Below are 17,163 nucleotides of genomic sequence, written 5' to 3' on the forward strand. Positions count from 1 at the left end.
TTCTATGAAATAAATTGTATCGTTCGCCGAACGATTTGAGTGACGAGAATTAGAAAATCAATTCTAGAAAAATATTTCTCAGTCTTTTTTTTATGATTGATGGTTTACTTGTGGCCCGGAGGCCTTTCCAGTTTCACAAGGACAGGTGAGCGAGTAAGGGCTCAGCCAGAAGAGGGCGAGATTTACTAACACCTACAAGCGCCTCCTAGGGACACCTAACAACTCAAGAGTAGCTGCTTCGCGAATGAATCTACTACCGCATCGGAATCGCAACCCACTGAGAAGATCCGGTAAGAAACTCAATGGGCTGGATTCTCATTCATTCATCATCATCACACTGTGGTGCGATATGATTTACCTTCATGGCCTTCATTTTTATTTTTATAATATTTTAATTTCCGTATTGGTTAAGGTAACATATTCGAGTCACAATAAAATCAAATGTCCTCAAAGCTCCCAACTTACGCAAAATAAGACTCTTCAAGACGCTGATTGATTTTATTGACAGCTATTGGCGTAAGAGGTGCAACTAAACAACAATCTCAATTGTCACTATATTCAAGTCGATTTCATCGGTCTTACTGCCTACAATGTTTAAAATAAACTATAGCTGATTCCGACGATATGCATTGCCGTTACACCAGGTAGTGTCAAATTATAGCAACTGTATAGCTCTGAAGGAATAATGAATAGACAAAAACTAGAAAAGTCAAGGTTAATTTACACAATGAAGGGCCAAAATTCTTATAAAATCGAACAATACAGTTAAAATATCATTTCAAGCTTTATTGTTTGTTAAGTTGTTCCAGAATGAATATTATTAAAAAGTAAAGTATATTGCGTTTTAATGTTGCTGCTACACAGTCCAGCAAAAAATATTAAATTCTATTTTTTACAATGTTTTTATTTATTTATTTTAAGGCAAAAATAATACCATTACTCAGCGATTAATGATTATGAAGGAATATCCCCGAGCTTAATTCATTAAGAATAATGATCTGAGTTATATTTATTTTTTGCGTGCAACCATATTGTATTTTATGAACTTGTTCGCTCGCTCGTACGAAAATAATCCGATTTCCCGCATCGAACAGCGAAATAAAACTTGTCTCAGATAACGTGATTGAAAGTGTGAAAGTTAAAAACAAACTCAGCCTGCCAAGCGAGAGTTGCCCAGGGCTGCGTAATAAATTTACAAATAATCTACAATAATAGCATTTGATAGGTGATTGTTTAACAATTTTATGAAGCAGTTTGTGATGATCAAAGGCTGACGAGCGAATGACTTAAGCGTTTCTTTTTCGGAGAAATAGATGCGTAATTTTTTAATACAATTAAGACAAAGAAATTGTTATCGAGCAACACTTCCGGCCTCACATAATTAATTATTTACGAACTTAGGAAATATATAGAACTTATTATTGTCTTATAATATAATTAGTAATTTCATAATCAAGTAAATAGTTCATTCATATTTCTTTATACTTATAATATTTTATTGGCGCCTTCCGCTTGACAGCTTCCGGCGCAATAAACCTTACGGCGCAATAAGCCTTAATGCTATTTATGTTACATAATTCGATATTATTAAATAATAATTGTACGTAAATAATCAGCAGAATAATTAAGATGAACAATGTTTAATATTACCTACTAAGTTTGTATTTAAATAGGTCAAGATGATTGTATAAATACCGGCGGTTAGCATATCTCTATTGCATTCGTATTCTACCCACCGTAACGTGTACTAAAGAGAATATAATATTTCGTGTGGATGTAAATTGTCTCAATTGTCGCCGCCACCCTGAGGATCCGTTTATAAAATACATGAAAAATACTATTTTTTTGACCATACCTTTCATCCACATTATAGGTATATTACTTTACAAATATTATATGAAAGTTCTTATACTATCTAAATTGTAATACAAAAGTGCATAAGTAAATAGAAGTTTCCCATAAAAAAAGAATGCGATATTTAGGCGTACCGATTTTCTTTTTTATCTGTTCGTTTTTTTCATATAATTTCTTCGTTCAAGCGTCACGCTAAAACTACTGGACCGATTTAGACCGACTTTAATTTTTTTTTATTCATGTTTTGGAATTCACTTGAAATTGTATCTGGTTATGATGAAAGGAAATATGTTGATACAACCTGATTAATTACAAATTAAGCCGTCTGAGGTAGGTACGGATGAGTAAAATTGGTAAGTATTGCAGTCTTGGTTCTTCTTACGAAAACAGTAAAACTAATTCGTAGTTTATTTATTATACAGAAAATTCAGTTTTTTTCGGTTTATTTCTTATTGTTTTTTTTTAAATCTTATTAATGAAAATATGCACACAGCGCATTGGAAACTTTTCAATGCCCTTCTTGAAGAAGTTAGTTGTACAGGACCCAACAAACTCTTCAAAGGCATTTTGTACTGCATCTCGGGTATTGATATTTTTCCTCGCCTTATACCTATCTCATGGGTTATCAGCATATGATTGAGTTCCCTGCCAAGAAGTTGTTCAAACTTTAGAAAAAGCGGAAGTCTGTCGGCGCAAGGTCTGGTGAGTACAAAGCGAATACAAGAGTGAATGACACAAAACTTCCAACCCTAACTCTTGTAGCTTTGAGACCGTCTGTTGTGCCATATGAGGTCGAGCGTTGACGTGTAGCAGCAGCAGGGACGAGCGATTAACCAAGGCTAGCCGGAGATTCACTAGCTTCCCTATCTTTGTATCCAGTTCTTCATAGTAAAAATCCGCAGTAATGTTAGTGCCATTTGGTAAGAAGCTGTGATGAATTATACCGGCAATAGACCAACAAACAGTGATCATAACTTTTTTAGAAGTAAGTTTTCGTTGACACTTTTCTTGTATGTGACTTGTATGTTGGTTACTATTCAAAACGCCTGTTATATTATCCGTATAGAATGCTGCGTTTTTCTAAATGGGTACTCCTATTGTGTTTCCACAAGAAAACATTCTGTCATGAACATGATAATGAATCGCGTCAGATCCCTAGAATTTATGAATTTGTACCATCATTACTAGAAATACGTCCGACCACGAGAATTTTTTATTTTATATTTATTGCTTAGACGGATGGACGAGCTCACAGCCCATCTGGTGTTAAGTGGTTACTGGAGTCCATAGACATCTGCAACGTAAATGCGCCACCCACCTCGAGATATAAGTTCTAAGATCTCAGTATAGTTACAACGGCTGCCCTACCCTTCAGATCCAAACGCATTACTGCTTCACGGCAGAAATAGGTGGTACCTACCCGTGCGGACTCCCAAGATGTCCTACCACCAGTGTTTACGCAAATTATAATTTTGCGGGTTTGATTTTTATTACACGATGTTATTCCTTCACCGTGGAAGTCAGTATAGTTACAACGACTACCCCACCCTTCGAACCGAAACGCATTAGGTACTGCTTACCAAGGAAGCAGTAGACACTACTATCTGTTTCTGTTGCGAAGCAGTCATCTTGTTCAGGTTTGCAAGGTAAATAGTTTTTATTACAATGCAATTGAGACTACGATAACCGCAAATTGTTCAAAAACTTGATCATGTTAATTATAGGGAATAAAGTGATTACAGATATTATAAGCGATGCAACGCAAACATCGGAGCGTTGGCCGGCGACCCCGGTCCAGTTCTCTTGATAAGCTATGTGACCGTGGGAGGAATGATTCCCTGACCTCTCTATTCCTCTAATTGAATTATACGCCTCAAATTCACCCAGCTCCATAGTTTCAACGTTTTAACATAATTTTATATCCAGTTATGTGCACTTTTTTTTGTGAATGATATATTTTGGCAGACAGGTTCGGAAACAAAAACACAATGGCTTGATCGTTCAAAAAACATTACATACAGCCAATAGTGTGTTTATTTCATTCGTTTTTACAAACGTTTAATTAATTTTTTTTATTGGCCTAGTAGGCAGACGATTATACGGCCCACTTGATAGTGAGTGGTTACCATCGCCCATGGACTTCAGCAATACCAGGGGTAAAGCCAAGCCGCTGCCTACCGTTGAGTACTCTCCGCAAGCTTCGTTTGAAGAAAGACGAGTCATAGCGCTCGGACTACACCGTGAAGGGGAGCTCATTCCAAAGCCGGATGGTACGTGGCAAAAAAGATCTCTGGAAACGCACTGTGGTTGAACGCAGCGGCTCCAGGTAGTATGGATGTACTCTACTCCGGTGGCAGGCGGTGCGATAATAAAAACGAGATAACGGAATCATCTCAAAAAAAATTCCTCAGAGAACTCCCCATGGAACATATGGTACAAAATACAGAAAGAAGCCAAGTCCCTCCGCAGACCCAGACGCTCCAAACGATCCGTGAGAACGGGTGTCGAGGAATTTGTATTAAACGATTCTATTTAATTCAGTATATCCACGGTACTTAGAACAAATTCTCTTTATCCTTAGTTTACAGCCTTCTTAAATCATAATAAAATAGTTCGAGTACCAATACAAACATAATTTACTTATTGAATTACTTAAATTTTGCATTTAAATAAAAACAATGGCTACAATTTCTGAAGAATATACAACACATTAATTTTATGTCACTGACCCTCATCTCAGGGTAAACACCTCGTTAGAATGAATATGTGAGTTATGTTTTACAAATCTATAGTTAAAATATAGTGGGGAAAAAATTAAATATTAGTGGAACGGTTTTCATATATAATTCTTATAACTAGTGTTTTCTCAATGATCAAAATTGGACCGTATTCACATTATCCAAAAAAAAATAAAGTCAATACCTAATTTAAAAATAAGAAAAGCGCTTGAAAAAATAGGTAAAATGATCTTTTTTACTGTTTATGTGTTACGAGGGCTGCACTAAAAGTATCGGGAATGGAATATTTCCACTGTTCCTGTCATTTTTAAAATATTTTTAATTGAAAATTCCTTGGTTTTAAAAATCGAATACCATTTATTTATTTAAAAAAAGATCCTCGGTCTTGTCACGAGATTTTGTCAAACTTGTTTAGTCGTTGAGAAAATGGAATTGACTCGAGAAAATTCAAGAGCGATGATTTATTATGACTTTCGAAGTGGTTTAACACAAAAACAGTGTGTTGACCGGATGATTTCTGCATTTGGTGATGAAGCCCCATCCAAAACCACAATTTATCGCTGGTTTGCTGAGTTTCAACGTGGACGTGTCAAGCTCAGTGATGATCCCCGTCAAGGTCGTCAAAAACTGCAGTAACCCAAGAAAACGTTGATGCTGTGCGTAAGCTGATTGAGGAAGATCGACATGTGACATACCGCGAAATTCAGGCAATTTTAGACATTGGCATGAGTCAAATACAAATTATCTTGCATGAACAATTAGGTGTAAAAAAAGTTGTTTTTCCGATGGATACCGCATTCGCTCTGTGAAGAGCAAAAAGCGGCTCGCGTTACTTGGTGCGTCAGAGCTCTCGAAAGATTCTACGCAGGATCCTCAAATGCTGTATACAACATTGTATCAGGTGACGAATCCTGGATATACGCGTACGAACCCGAAACAAAAAACCAGTCACGAGTTTGGGTGTTAGAAAATGAGTTAAAGCCAACAAAAATTGTTCGTTCACGGAGTGTTGCAAAAAAAATGGTGGCCACGTTTGTCTCCAAAACCGGCCATGTTACGACTAATCCTCTTGAGGGACAAAGAACGGTTAATGCAGAATGGTATGCTAGCATTTGTTTGCCACAGGTCGTTTCTGAACTCCGTAAAGAGAACTGCAACCGCCGCATCATCCTCCATCACGATAATGCGAGTTCTCACACCGCACACAGAACAAAAGAGTTTTTAGAGCAAGAAAACATAGAATTATTAGACCATCCGCCTGACAGCCCCGACCTAAGCCCTAATGATTTCTATACTTTCTCTAAAATAAAGAATAAATTGCGTGGACAGAGATTTTCATCACCTGAAGAAGCTGTGGACGCCTACAAAACGGCCATTTTGGAGACCCCAACTTCCGAATGGAATGGTTGCTTCAATGATTGGTTCCATCGTATGGAAAAATGTGTCAAATTTCGCGGAGAATACTTCGAAAAGCAATAAATACATTTTTAAATAGTAATGTTGTGTCACTTCGTTAATTCCCGAATTTTTCAGTGCCGCCTATGTATCACCGCATAAAGAATTAGCATTCCTTTTTTACGAAAATATTTCTTTACATTTTTGTTTTTTTTTTTATGATTGAAGGATTACTGGTGGCCCGGAGGCCTTTCCAGTTTCACCAGGACAGGTGGGCGAGCAAAGGCTCAGCCAGGAGGGGTGGGATTTGCTAACAGCTACCCGAACGCCTCCGAAGGAGACCTAACAGCTCAAGAGCAGCTGCTTCGCGAATGAATCTACTACCGGCTCGGAATCGCGACCCGCTGAGAAGATCCGGCGAGAAACTCAGCGAGCTGATTCATGGGTTAGGTTGCACGGCGAACTCTTTGTCGAGTTCGACGAGTACGGTTACCGAGGTCCCTAAGCCTGCTCCTAGTGTTAGAGCTGAAGGCGTCTAATGCAAAGGTTATTGGATCTGATGGATCCGTAAGGACGTGTCTAGGGCGTCGACGGTGACTGGCTCCTGCGTGATCAGGATTCGGGGAGTAGTCAGCGGCGGCAACGATAAGGCGATTATCATGACGCATAGCCTTATCCAAGTACCGTTCCGACGCTGACTTCATGTATTTCTGGATAGATTCGAGGCATAAGTCGTCGTGTAGGTCAACGTTCCTCACGAACCACGGAGCTCCGACGGCTAACCTGCAAAAGCGGGATTGTAGGGATTGGAGGGTGTCTATGTGTGTGCGGGCCGCGTGAGCGAACACCACACTCGCGTAAGTCATGACGGGCCTTATGCAAGTTTTGTAAAGTGTCACCTTGTTCCGAAGGGACATTTTACTCCGCTTACAGATCATGGGGTAGAGTCTACCGAGAATAAACGCGGCACGGTCACGGACTGATTTTATATGCGGGCGGAATGTCATCGATGCGTCCACGGTAACGCCCAGGTACTTGACCTTCCTGGCCCAGGGTATGGGTTGTCTAAAGAGAGTAATCGGGGGTGTTACATTTTTGTTATCCTACAACCAAAGGTATCGAATTTAAAATTAACAAAAGATTTTTAGTTAATTATTTCATGGGTTTACTAATATCATAAATAAAGATTTAAAATAGCGAAGGTTTAAATAAAAAAATGTAGTATTAAACGACCTTGGTCTAATAGGGAAGAAGCCTAACAGGGATTAAGCTTATAGTAAGTATACTATACTAGCACTACGATTGTGTCGTGGATCGATACCTTTATAACTTAGATTACCTAGAGAGACCTTAGAAATTAGACCTAGAGATACCTTTTTTATCGTTTTGAGTATTAGTTGCATTGAAATTAGCTAGCTAAGTTTGAGACCTAACCACCCGTGTTTCAGACGAACGTTAAATGAAAGAGAACAGAAAATTAGACATTAAAATAAAGCTATGGTATTATATAAAGGGAACAAGAAATTAATTATAAGGGAGCCGAAGTCAGACTACTGTTCGAACGGTCCAAACATTTATAACGTAACGTATATGAGTCGACTATTATCAAAGCCGGCAATGTGACTTTTGGATAATTATTGGTAAATCAGAAAAACGAATTATTGACTTTGTATTCCACTGGCAGTCACAAAACTCTTCTGAACGACATCTTAGATAAATAATAGGTTAAGTATTAACCTTTATTTAATGCAGGTTTTGAACCGTATTCTTTGAAGGAGACGATTATATTCAAATCAATCTGTATTGAAATATCAATAATTTTTTTTTTCCAAATGCACAGATTGCCACCTTTGATAATAGACGACTCATATATAGTATCAGTAATGTTTACTCACTCGAAGTCGGTGTGGCCTAAAGGATAAGACGTCCGGTGCATTCGTATGCAGCGGTGTTCGAATCCCGCAGGCGGGTACCAATTTTTCTATTGAAATACGTACTCAACAAATGTTCACGATTGACTTCCACGGTAAAGGAATAACATCGTGTAATAAAAATCAAACCCGCAAAATTATAATTTGCGTAAACACTGGTGGTAGGACCTCTTGGGAGTCCGCACGGGTAGGTACCACCGCCCTGCCTATTTCTGCCGTGAAACAGTAATGCGTTTCGGTTTGAAGAATGGGGCAGCCGTCGTAATTAAACTGAGACCTTAGAACTTATATCTCAAGGTGGGTGGCGCATTTACATTGTAGATGTCTATGGGCTCCAGTAACCCCTTAACACCAGGTGGGCTAGGTGAGATCGTCCACCAAACAAAAAAAAAAATCTAACTACTAAGATTGGAACTCGTCGTGATCGGAGGCGTCCGCGTCGGGGTCGGGGTGACCGGTCTTCGGTACCTCGGCCTCGAACTGGATGGTCGGTGGAACTTCCGCGCTCACTTTGCGAAGTTGGGCCCTCGACTGATGGCGACGGCCGGCTCTTTGAGCCGGCTGTTTCCAAACGTCGGGGGTCCCGATCAGGTGGCGCGCCGCCTCTACATGGGGGTGGTGCGGTCGATGGCACTATACGGGGCTCCCGTATGGTGCCACGCCCTGACCCGCAAGAACGTCGCGGCGCTGCGACGTCCGCAGCGCGCGATTGCGGTCAGGGCGATCCGAGGATACCGCACCGTCTCATTCGAGGCGGCGTGCTTGCTCGCCGGGACGCCACCCTGGGACCTGGAGGCGGAGGCGCTCGCTGCCGATTACCGGTGGCGTAGCGACCTTCGCTCTAGAAGGGAAGGGCGCCCCGGCGAAGGAGTAGTTCGAGCGCGGAGGCTCCAATCTCGGCGGTCCGTGCTGGAGGCGTGGTCTCGCCGCTTGGCGGACCCGTCGGCCGGCCTCCGAACCGTCGAGGCGGTCCGCCCGGTTCTCGCGGACTGGGTGGGCCGCGACCGCGGATGCCTCACCTTCCGGCTAACGCAGATGCTTACCGGCCATGGTTGTTTCGGCCGGTACTTGCACAAGATAGCCGGAAGGGAACCGACGGCGCAGTGCCACCACTGCGCGGACCGCGACGAGGAAGATACAGCGGAACACACGCTGGCGCGTTGCTCTGGATTCGACGAGCAACGCGCCGCCCTCGTCGCGGTCATTGGAGAGGACCTCTCGCTGCCGCGCGTCGTGGCTACGATGCTCGGCAGCGACGCGTCCTGGAAGGCGATGCTCGACTTCTGCGAGTCCACCATCTCGCAGAAGGAGGCGGCGGAGCGAGAGAGGGAGAGCTCTTCCCTTTCCGCACCGATCCGTCGCCGTCGAGCCGGGGGCCGGAGGCGGGAATACGCCCGTACGTCCCGGCCCCTGTAGGTGGCGGCCTCCCCCCGGTGAAGGTCAAGGGGCGACCTGAGGGGGTGAGGCCGCGCGGCGCGCTACCAGCACTCTAGCGCGCTGCCGTGGAGTGAATAGAGCGACCGGTCGACGGTGTATCGCGTCCCGACCCGGCAGGCTGGTTCTGGTCCAGCGGGGTATTCCGGGACACCAGCGGCACCGTCTGGGCGGCCCGACGGGCTGCCGTACCGAGACGGCCGACGTTTCAGAGCCTTCGATTCGCCTCGAAGGCTCCGTCGGCTGGGCGTCCTTGGGGTGAGCCGCGCCGTCTGGTTGTAGTGTTGACCGCGGTAGCCCCCCTACCTCATCCGGGTTCTGACCTCGGAGGGGATCGGACGTCGGGTGTAAGAGTGCAGGGGAGTCGTTTAGTGGGTGGGTCCTAAAATCCTTAGGCCCGCGGTCTGCTCACAACACCATGCAGATCGTTGAGTCTCACATACCCCGCGCGCCCCTTTTGCGCGGGGACCTCGTAGGAGGTTCGGCCCTCTACCCGAAAAAAAAAAAAAAAAGGATTGGAACTCGTCCTGAATAACGCTAACAATAAGATTTTTCTTTTTATTTAAAAGCTTATCACAAACTAGATTATTTATAATATTAGAACAGTAAAAATGCAGTATTCAGTATTCGTATGGCTTTCGTATAAAAAATAATTACCATTTTTTATATAATTAAATAATTTAAATAAGTTATGAAATTTTAATTGCTGCATTCAGTCTTTATATATCTTGCTTACTCTTTAAAGTCTGGGAAATTTTACATTCGTCTTTTTGTTCGTTCTATTTATTGGGTCAAATGTCACAGCATCGCAATGGTACATACCATAGCATACATGTATTCATAAACGTTAAAATGAACCATAGGAATGTTTATTCAGTTTAATTCCTGTTGTCGGAATTGCCGTTGTACGCAATATTCAATAGTTTACCCACCTACGTTATGCAAGAGTTTAGTGTGCACAGTTGTATTATACCTACTATCCTTTCAGCGGAACACGAACAAACACCACCTACCTGCACACAGCTTATAAAATGTTACTTGCTTATATCTCTTCGTTTTTTTTTCCACGAGTGGCCATTTAAAGAACTTTTTAGAAGTAGTATTTGCTTGATAATTTATTATTAACTGCTTTAATTAGATTAAAGTGACGCGTCACTTTTAATTCAGACATATCGTTTTGGTAACCATCAACTACATTCAATATCAGTCGAGATTACGTTAGCGTGAATTTACTCGAGTAGTTAACCTGATTTATAGGCAGACGTCCACCGGGCCCCCTCATTCACTGGCCCCGAGGGACATGGAATAATTACCCTACGAATTTCTGGAAATGCTCTAACCACAACGTTTGAGTGCGTTTATTACAATATCAGCACTCACCCTATGTTATTGAAATGTTTAACGATATCATAACGATCCAATTAATTACACAATCAAGATTTACGCAAATTACAACGGTATTATAATTTGAGATTTTGTAACTGTGAACTCGACAAACTTTCTACACACAAACAAAGACGAGTAATTAGCAGTTTTACCATTAGCTAAATACCAAAATTATTACCATGCGAACTAACGTACCTACTGCACAAACAATGAGTTTGAATTTTGGGAATATTCTTTGTTTGTTAAGATTCAAGTTGTGTCGCGTTCAAGAAAGTCGATTTTAGAAATTCATTAAATAGAATTTGGAAGAAAAAAAAAAAAAACAAAAGCAGTGTCAAGCGAATTCTGACTGACTGTTAGCCAAGTTGACTGAGGGAGAGTTTACTTTCTACAATGATATTTGCAGGCGTGGCACGTGCTGTAGTCACATCGTCCAGTGTTTTGAATAACGGAGTTTTTCTCGTCACGCGTATCCGCTTGTCGAAGGTTTTTCACCTCTGGAAACTGACATGCCAAACTCCACAAATATATTTACATGAATGTTTATACAATACATTGCCCATGACGAATTCTAAGGATATAATGCTACAGATTTAACTTAAGAAGAAATTCAATATTGTCACAGTGCATTGGTTTGAACTACAATAAAGAAGCGAGCTTTAAGTTACTTCAATTCAGGTTTTGACATCAAATTAATGCGCAGCGTGACTGTAACTATTCAAAACCTTCGGTTGTATTACGAGAAGCATGACATCATTGCTCCACGAAATTCGTGTTTCTTGAACATTCGTGATATATGTATGTTGTGTGGCAACAAATTTGCTTCACCGGCATGACACAGGGCAGTAAACAACATGGAAGCTAAAATAGTTTCCTGCTTGGATAGTTGAAAAACGGATGTCTGTGATGCCCGAATGTTTATAATGTCCGAAAATTCATACATTTTTTTTATGGTTGGAGGAGCTCACGGCCCACCTAATGGTGAGTGGTTACTGCTACCCAACTAAATACATGAGTTTTAAGATCTGTTTTTTACAGTTCCATGGAAAATTATAATTTGCGTAAGCACTGGTGGTAGGACCTCTTGGGAGTCCGCACGGGTAGGTACCACCGCCCTGCCTATTTCTGCCGTGAAGCAGTAATGCGTTTCGGTCTGAAGGGTACGGCAGCCGTTGTGACTATACTGAGATCTTAGAACTTATATCTCAAGGTGGGTGGCGCATTTACGTTGTAGATGTCTATGGGCTCCAGTAACCACTTAACACCAGGTGGGCTGTGAGCTCGTCCATCCATCTAAGCAATAAAAAAAGAAAAAAGAAAAAAAAACACATTACTTCTTAAGAATTACTGCTGCTGTGGTGGTGAGCCACTTGTTAGTTTTAACTTGGAAATGGAAAACCAGGGTTAGCTTTTTTTCTACTTAAAAAGAATCCTCATTATTTCACTTAAATCGCTCGTAGCCTATTAATCGTCCGCTTTAGAAGGCAAAAAAGGCTAGATGTAGATGCCTCTATTGCCGTAGTTAAAATCTTGGAGAAAGTACTCTTTTTTTTAGGTAAATACACGACAAATACGTTTTTTTTATATATTTTTATTGCCCTTGTAGGCAGACGAGCATACGGCCCACCTGATGATGAGTGGTTACCGTCGCCCATGAACTTCAGCAATGCCAGGGGCAGAGCCAAGCCGCTGCCTATCGATACGTGTCCATAAACAACTGTCATGAATAAATAGCATAGTGTAACAATAAGGGAGAGTTTATGTCGAGTGGAAAACAGCCAGTTGACTTAAACTAGAACCCGTCCACGTGTTCCGAAATAGGTTCTTTGAAAAGTAGAATCAATTTTTATACGTAAAATCTAAGTTCGTTGATAAGTTTTTTCGAGTGAAATCGCGTGTAAATTATCTTTTAGAACAAATCGAAGTTCACCGTTCGTAGCCAAGATGTAACTAACACGAAATATTATAGAGCAAAATGCACACTCCGCTAAATCCCGACCTCACGAGAATAAAAAGAGGCTCAACATTTTATGGGTGTGGATGGTTCGTGACTTCGTAGATTTGGTTGGAGTAAAGTAAGTTTATTCCGTAAACACAAAAGAGAAATAAGGAGAAAATTAGAATACACGTTAACGCAATAGCTAGTGTTGAAAATGTTAGCGAAAAATCATAAAAATCAGGCTTCTGTTGCACCATAACACTAATCTATGACTTTAATTGAGTTTACACACTTACATACATGCATGTGCATATATTTAACACAAAAGAGAACATAATTTTGAAATTTATTAAAAAGTGAAATACCTAAATCTCGGACCGGGGATTTTATGTCCCAGAAACAAGCTATTGTGTTACCTTTGTTCGGACACATATGCTTTTATTGTTGAAAATATTTAAAAAATCCATTTAGTAATTAAAAAAATTTTTAAATTAAAATTTGAAGAGGTCATCTTATTGAAGTAATTGGTAACACAAAACAAGTGATTAAATAAAAAAGATAGTACGAAACCTTAGAGAACTATGTGCCACACCCAAGTCGTTTTTTTTCCATTATATAGGTATTTCATTGCATTGCGCTTTATATAATATAGCTAGCAACTGGGTTTCGAAATGGTGTGGTTTTTACTGCCATTATTTGTAAAATTTAGTAGCTGTGACATTCAAGACCGATAGCATCAGCTTACTTTACAAAATTACCAGGGTTCCGATTTTCTTTTTTTGCTAACATGAGTGGACAAGCCTACGACGGGTTTTTAACTTCTCGATCGCGTAAAAATAACTTTTACGCGATTTAGAAGTAAAAAAACTCGCACGAAACACACTGGTATTAAGCGGTAACCGTGCCCATAGATATCAATCAGGTTAATTCCGCCTCCCATCTGAAGAGACACTTGTTCTAAGTCACTGTTTTTACAGCACAACGGCTGCGAAAGCCTTCAATTTTGATACAGAACTATAAATTTTGGCATTCATTGTTTTAATGGCACAACATTCTATATGTTCGGTTTGAAGGGTGTGGCAGCCGTAACTATACTGAGACCATATACCTAACTCTTATCTCAAGGTGGGTGGCGGCATTTACGTTGTAGATGTCTATGGGCTCCGGTAACCACTTAACACCAGATGGGCTGTGAGCTCGTCCAACCATCAATGCAATAAAATGTAGTAAAAATAGCAGGTGATATAATGTATCAAATAGTCTTTTGAACAGTTTTGCATATTTTCCAAATTCGAAACCTTTCTAAACGGTTTCATGCAGATTATATAATGAGTGTTTATTACGAGGCCCTTCATTAAGGCTAGAAAGCGAGTCAACGGGCTCAGCTTGATGGACCGTAACTCGATAGAAAACCACAACGGCGTATAGTTTTCACTCTAAGTAGGACATACACAACCGACCTGCTGCTATTTTGACGCTATCGTCGTCCACTAACAAGCTAATTATTTTCTCATTCGATTTGCATTACTACGATAAACTCCAATCACGATCGATTTCTTAATGGTATTATAAATGAACGTTCCACATTCGTGACACAGCCCCGGGCTAGGATGTTCCGTTGTGATAAGGATACCGGAAACATGCGAGGCATGAGTGACCCAGAACCCCAATCATTTTATCAGAAAGACGTTGTTTCAGAAGCAGTGTCTTAAAAAAAAAACCGCAATGTTCATATATCTCTAAGAAAATTACCTAACCGTGCACCTCGCCTATACTATTACAGGCCTATAAATATTTTTCTTTCTAAAGTGATAGAGGGATTTTTTACCCACTCTGGGAACACTGAGAATCGCAAGGACGTTCTTTGAGTTCCCGTTTCTTTGAGTCTCCCGGTCACTCGTCGACTGAGTTCGACGTGCGCACTATCCCATTGACAACCCAATGAGTTTCTCGCCGGATCTTCTTGGTGAGTCGCGATTCCGATTCGGTAGTTGATTCAGCGAAGCACTGCTCTTGCTAGAGTTCGTGTTAGCAATTCTCTCAGGTTGAGTCCGTGACCTCACTCACCTATCGGTCCGCGCGAAGTTAGAATAGCCACTTAGGCTACCAACGATTAGGTTGGATAAAAAAAATTGAGCCAAGGCCTTAAAAAGTAAGGGTACATATAAGTATCGATAGAGACAGCAATATAACATGTTAATGTCTTGAAGAAAATGAAATAGGTATTGCAATTAAATTTCTCTAGAAGATCGAATGACATACAGAGTTATTTATAAATCAATAACCTACCATAAGTTACCTACAAGAACTTATCTTCATACAAACGTATACAATATAATATGTTAATTGTTAATAAATCGATTAGTACCGTTATACAAAGCATCAAGTACCTATCTAAATAAAAATACATCGTCGGTCACAAAATAAAATGCGTTCAACCATTAAACTCACTCACAACTGAAGAGCATTTCATTTCCGTTTTTTAATAAATGAGGTAACATCGAGGAAAGATGATTAAAAAGATGCTATTTCCTTTTGCTTAATTATACTTCATGTAAACAGTGATATAACATAGGAAAATGAGCTTTATTTCTTTGTGTGTATTTCAAGAATAAAACATCTCACTCAAAATCAAAATACTAGCTCAGTACTAAAATAACGAGCAACACCACTTTTATTGTAATTGCCAAAGAATTTGACCTTTATTACTTGCATACGTACATGTCACTGATTGAGCACTTACGTAAAATGCCCCAAATAACTCACGATTCATGAAATGCGGCGATCATAATAACTGTCTGTGCGTAACGTTTTGCCAGTAATTTGCTTTTATTCTTTAATGACCACAACATTTAAAAAGTACGATAGCTGTTATTAAATACCCTCTTTTTTAAATAAACAAACTTAGGTGATAGCTTTAATGAATTTCGGTTCCGCCAAAAAGCGTAATTACAACAAAGAAATTGAAACAGCTTACCGCATCTTTCAACCCATCCTTCTACGCGGCACGGATACTTGATCACCACCATTAGCCCATCACCTTTCATCTTCATTTAAAATGGCACAGCACTTATACCCGTTTCACTTATGAAATAAACATTTAAATCTTTAAAACATTTCACAAAGTTCACTGGGACTAATTGAACACAAAAAAATCGCAGTCTTCAATCACTGTACTCCACTTTCACCGACTGTCGATATAAAAACATTTCAAACAAACGGTGATAACACGTCTCTTAACAGACTTTCAATAACAGTCATTTCCGAAATATGTAATATACGAGCTTCTAGTTCCTTGTTTCTTTACAGATTACTAGATTATTAAGAAACAGTTCTATAAAATAATAATCGCGACGGAAAATTCTTAATGTTATCAATATCTTATTTAAACATAAAATTTAGCGTTAAAATCTACATAAAAAACTTATTTTATATTTTTCATGTCTGTGATCATTAATTTGAAAGTTGAATCGTTCCAATAAAGTATTTTTTAATTAATAATCACGTTTAAATAACGTAATTTAAACATCAAATAATGAAAAAAGAATAAATCTGAAGATTATAATATTAAATCACACCATTCACCTTTTCGGACTATCGCATTCTTTTGCGAATAATTTTGTTCATTAACGTACACGTGATAAGAACATCGCAACAGTACTTTTCTACACGTTCAGTTTGCGCAACAGTAAACAAGAAACTGATTGATTGTTGTTGCACTTCTATTTTGAAGCACGCCTATGTCTATTCTATAAATATTACTCGTTTATTCTATGTTAAAGACAGAGAAAGAAATATACATCTTTCCTTTTATTTTGTATTGGCCCGCCCACAAGATTAAAAATCTCCATTTTGTCTCTCTCTCTGTCTGTCTACCGTTTAGCTGTATTAACACGCTTTTTATTGGTTTTACTGAAGCTCTTCAATAACTATTACCATGACATGGGGTAAATTGGGATCCTGGGGTAAATTGGGACAAACCTGCGGAAGATTCTCAAAGTACTTGTAGCACGGAATCTACCTAATTTTCTTTAAGGTAATATTTATCAATGTATAGAAGAAAAACCAAGCTAACTATGGAAGTACTAAACATGAGTTTAGTTGGTCCCAAAAATTCGTCAAATTAAATTTAAAATAGTGGTTGAAAAGTGCGTTTTAAAACAGCTTAAAGAACTTTTAAAAAAAGTAATATTATCGTTGTTTTTTCAATAAGATCACAGTTTATATAAGTTTTTAATACACCTGGAAATACCACAACAAACGGTAAGTTGCAATATTCTTATTTTAAATACAATATTTCGACAAAATAAAAAATGTATATTTTTTCCTTTCTTTTTGGGGAAAATTGGGACGTATGTAGGATAATTTGGAACGAGACTGGAAAAATTAGGGACGAGAAAACACAAAATTGGAACGCCAAAAGACAAAATAGGGATGGCTTGTTAGGGTTGTCACTGATATCTTATAATAGATTTTTTAGCCTATA

General features: G+C 39.6%; 1 protein-coding gene across 3 annotated transcripts in view; it reads right to left on the minus strand.

Moving 5' to 3' along the window:
• raskol (Ras GTPase-activating protein raskol) overlaps positions 1–15,973 on the minus strand; it is a 202,919-nt gene extending 186,946 nt beyond the window's left edge. For 2 of the 3 annotated variants that reach the window (XM_089732879.1, XM_089732878.1), the window contains exon 1: positions 15,655–15,964. In XM_089732879.1, coding sequence (XP_089589005.1) covers positions 15,655–15,730 — 76 coding nt within the window. In that variant the 5' untranslated portion in view covers positions 15,731–15,964. Of the gene's footprint in view, positions 1–15,654 lie in introns of all 3 variants that reach the window. The other variant, XM_028177620.2, reaches the window with a different exon arrangement.
• Between the last annotated feature and the right edge of the window lie 1,190 nt (positions 15,974–17,163).

This window comes from Bombyx mandarina, chromosome 15 (genome assembly GCF_030267445.1).
Source record: "Bombyx mandarina strain Sakado chromosome 15, ASM3026744v2".
Taxonomy (NCBI): Eukaryota; Metazoa; Arthropoda; class Insecta; order Lepidoptera; family Bombycidae; genus Bombyx; species Bombyx mandarina.